Source organism: Diaphorina citri, unplaced genomic scaffold (assembly GCF_000475195.1).
Source record: "Diaphorina citri unplaced genomic scaffold, Diaci psyllid genome assembly version 1.1 scaffold8703, whole genome shotgun sequence".
Taxonomy (NCBI): domain Eukaryota; kingdom Metazoa; phylum Arthropoda; class Insecta; order Hemiptera; family Psyllidae; genus Diaphorina; species Diaphorina citri.
Window position 1 is genome coordinate 1 of NW_007386078.1, and position 3,811 is coordinate 3,811.

Sequence of the window (3,811 nt, forward strand, 5' to 3'; positions counted from 1 at the left end):
ATTTGGATTTAGTATGATTGAGCTTAAATTATCACTATTAGGCATAATAAAACAAAATCGTTTCTAAAAGTTAATAATTGAACACACTAATGTACCTAGGAATTAACAAAGATGCTGAAATATCCTGAACAGATTGCTATGAACCAGGGTTGACAATACTTAATCCACTTGTAAAAAAAAAAGAAAGAAAAAAAAAACCTCCAAACCCTAATGCTAAGCCCCCTGAAATATGGAGTGTATTAGGGTGGGGATGAGTGACTGGGCCATGCTACTGCTACATTATGACAAAAATGAGGAAACTTTTGGATTAACTCAATAAAAACCAGTCTTCTTTATTACTTAGAAGATTATTGGAATAAAACCATTTTTTTAACCCTGCTATGAGACCCCAAAAGCTCTATGATGAACAAATACCTAAGCTAAGTACAAGACTAGTATGGTTCTTATAGCCTGCATTTCGAAAGAAAAAAAAACCTCCAAACCCTGATGCTAAGCCCCCTGAAATATGGAGTGTATTAGGGTGGGGATGAGTGACTGGGCCATGCTACTGCTACATTATGACCAAAATGAGGAAACTTTTGGATTAACTCAATAAAAACCAGTCTTCTTTATTACTTAGAAGATGATTGGAATAAAACCATTTTTTTAACCCTATGAGACCCCAAAAGCTCTATGATGAACAAATACCTAAGCTAAGTACAAGACTAGTATGGTTCTTATAGCCTGCATTTCTATTTCATATTTTATTCCACATTTGTTTTCTTGTTTTTCTTCTCCCGATTATTACTCTGAGTTTTCTTCCTCCTAAACATTGCTGCTTGTCTTATCAGTTCCATGTTCTCATCTTCTTCTAAATTACTTAATAAATTCTTATTTGCATCCATGTTAGGGACAATGATTAGTCCTACAACAGTGATTGCATTCAGCACACAAGGGAACACAATGTAGAAATTCAAGGTTGTGGAATGATATAGCAAAGATTCGGCAAGATACATGTAAATAGAAAGACACAGAGTACATATCCCCATACTTACAATGGGTTTATAATGAATAAATAGGGTACAATGAATGAGGGAGATAGCTTTCAATATGGAATACATGCCTAGGAGTCGAGGCAATGTTGGGTCCTCTAATTCCAATAGCTCTTCAGAATTTTTGTTTGAGAATTCTCCAAGAAAACATTTCTTTTCAATGAAAGATCTGGCTGCTACTCCTAAGTCCATGAATGCAACAAAGGCAATCCATCCACGGAACGTATACATGAGCTTTTGGTCCATTGTTGATATTTTCAGAGATTATGTGGTATCAGTCGAGGAGGATATCAATCAGTGATACTGAAATACAAAAATAATAAACACAAGTGTAGAGAAATATAACAAGTTATAATATTATTCAACGTGACTATTGCCAGGTAGAGATGAGGTCATGACTTCATGTTGGTCATTTTCTGGACAATACGGGACATTCATAACTTTGTTTTCTCAGGGGTGCAAAGTGGATTCTAACATGAAACTGTAGAATTAGGAGTAACAGATACACCTGTATATTTTTTAGATAAATAAATAGCCAGGTAGAGATGAGGTCTCATGACTTCATGTTGGTCTATTTCTGGATACTGAATAAGGGACATTCATAACTTTGTGTTTTCTCAGGGGTGCAAAGTGGATTCTAACATGAAACTGTAGAATTAGGAGTAACAGATACACCTGTATATTTTTTAGATAAATAAAATTAGGAAATGCTTACCATAGAATTCATGCTATATCCATAAGTAGAAGAGCTTCTACACTGCAAGTAGAAATTGATTGGAAAGGAAAATACTGACACAGGAAAAAAAGTTTAGCTTACTAGGGATGTGTGGTATCACTGCTACATATCTCAAGTCAAGAGTTGAGGGTAACTACGAGGATGTTCTCAACTGTTCAAGTACTTTTATTTGTTATTTCTGTCAACAGAAACCAATAGAACAGTAAAGTTAAGTTACATCCAGTATGGTGAGTACCTGGATAGAAATTTATCTGATGCAATCTGCCTAAATGCCCTAAAGTTTTTTTTCTAGGTAGAGTTAGAAGAAAATCTCATCCATCTTTCCCTCCCATATCGAGCATTTCTTGTCCCTAACAGTAAAATTGGATCTGAAATGGATCTGATATTGACTTTCACTGGTATCTAGACTACTGTCGATATTTGGCGGGAAATTCGATTTCTGGAGAAGAAGAAAAATAAGAGAAAGGTTCGTAACAAGAATGAGCTAACAAGTTCTTCATATATCATCCCTGGTAATATTCCTGATGAAAGTTCAACAAACATTACCCAGCACCTAAATGGGAAGTATTGTGTCTCTTCTCCTGCATCTGATGAGGGACATACTACGGGATTGGCATGCTACGACACAGACCACAAGAGTCTAATTTAACAGTTGTTTCATTGCTACGAAATAAACACGGCGATGAAACACTCATCTTGGAAAAAAAAAAGAAATGTACGACAGTATTCACAATTTTTTGCACATATAATCAGGGCCGGACTATTTATAAACACAGGCCCGTCTCCCCCTCTCCCTCTCCCATACATTGAGTACATCACAAGCTGGTAGCAGGGGTGGCTAGGAACTGTCTTCTCTTCAATACGCGACTCCGACAGAGGTCTGACTTATTGCATACCACTACAGTCCCACCCTGGTGGGTTGGTGGAGACTTGTTAGATCCGCCAATCAACGTGCCTAACATCTTGGTTACTGAGAACTTGCGTATCTTATGTATACCGCTTGGTGGGCCGCCACGGGATTCGGTTAGTAGATGATCAAACGCCTGATAGATGGCGGGGCTGTTGTCAGCTACACTCACCTCGTGAAATGTACAGTTGTACTTGACAGCCGTGGAGCGACCGAGGGACTCGTCCACCTGCGGACAAGAGACATGCATGGGTTCATATATAAATTCAAACTTTTTTCCCTGTGTCCGGCAGACTATTACTCCTAACGTCTTAACAGGCTTTCCCTGGGATTTCAATTTTTTTTATTTTTTAGAGAGAACTGTCTGTAATCTTATCTGAAATCGAAGAGAAGGGGAGGACAGGATAGGAGACAGTCAGCCGTTCCGAGAACGAAACTCATCAGTTCAGAGTAAAATCCGCCCCGGAGAGGTATCGAACCCGCGACCTAGCGCTTACATAAGTTAGAGTACGGACATATTCTTCCATACCTTCGACATGGTTTTTTTTTTAGAGTTTTCTACTAGAGGAGGTAGTCGTTAAGTGAGTTTAGTCCATTAGTAGTGCCCTGACCCTAGATAGAAGGACTACTTTTGTCTTACCTGTCTCAAATGTTCCAGATCCAACTTGTTAGCCAGCAGCATCACAGGTACATTATTCACAGCTCGATGCCTCTGTAGATTCTGTAGTGTGGACACGGCGTAATCAAACGATTCCTTGTCTATGAGTGAGTAGACAATAATACAACCATCTGCCCAGCATATCTGATCCGATGGAAATGAGTCTCTCTGTGAAAAATACAGGAAGAAGTAATAACAACTGAGATCTTCTAATCCTATCGCGCCAGCCTAGTTAGCTTAGTTGGTAGTGCTTCTGCCTTGTAAGCGCTAGGCCGCGGGTTCGATTCCCGCCCGGGGCGGATTTTATCCTGATGGGATAATGTTCGTTCTCGGAACGGCTGGCTTTCTCCTATCCTGTCTTCCTTCTCTCCTCGATTTCGGGACGATAAGACCATAGCAGTTAAAGTTCCCTCTGTCAAACCTCTTAAAAAAAAAAAAAAAAAAAAAAAAAAAAAAAAAAAAAAAAAAAAACAAAAAAA

At 38.6% G+C, this 3,811-nt stretch overlaps 2 protein-coding genes across 2 annotated transcripts in view; both read right to left on the reverse strand.

Annotated features, from left to right (window-relative positions):
• Positions 1 to 307: 307 nt before the first annotated feature.
• LOC103522469 lies at positions 308 to 1,933 on the reverse strand. Its single transcript, XM_017449027.2, has 3 exons — positions 1,747 to 1,933; positions 724 to 1,334; positions 308 to 450 (listed from the first exon to the last, which is right to left on the reverse strand). Exon 2 carries the CDS (start codon positions 1,275 to 1,277, stop codon positions 744 to 746), a length of 534 nt encoding a protein of 177 aa, XP_017304516.1. The 5' UTR covers positions 1,278 to 1,334; positions 1,747 to 1,933; the 3' UTR covers positions 308 to 450; positions 724 to 743.
• A 567-nt stretch (positions 1,934 to 2,500) lies between these two features.
• The window catches only part of LOC103522471 (ras-like protein family member 11B), a 7,437-nt gene continuing 6,126 nt past the window's right edge, over positions 2,501 to 3,811 (reverse strand). The window contains exons 3-4 of the mRNA XM_017449028.2: positions 3,315 to 3,547; positions 2,501 to 2,903 (exon numbers count right to left, since the gene is read on the reverse strand). Coding sequence (XP_017304517.2) covers positions 2,583 to 2,903; positions 3,315 to 3,547 — 554 coding nt within the window. The 3' untranslated portion in view covers positions 2,501 to 2,582. The remainder of the gene's footprint in view (positions 2,904 to 3,314; positions 3,548 to 3,811) is intronic.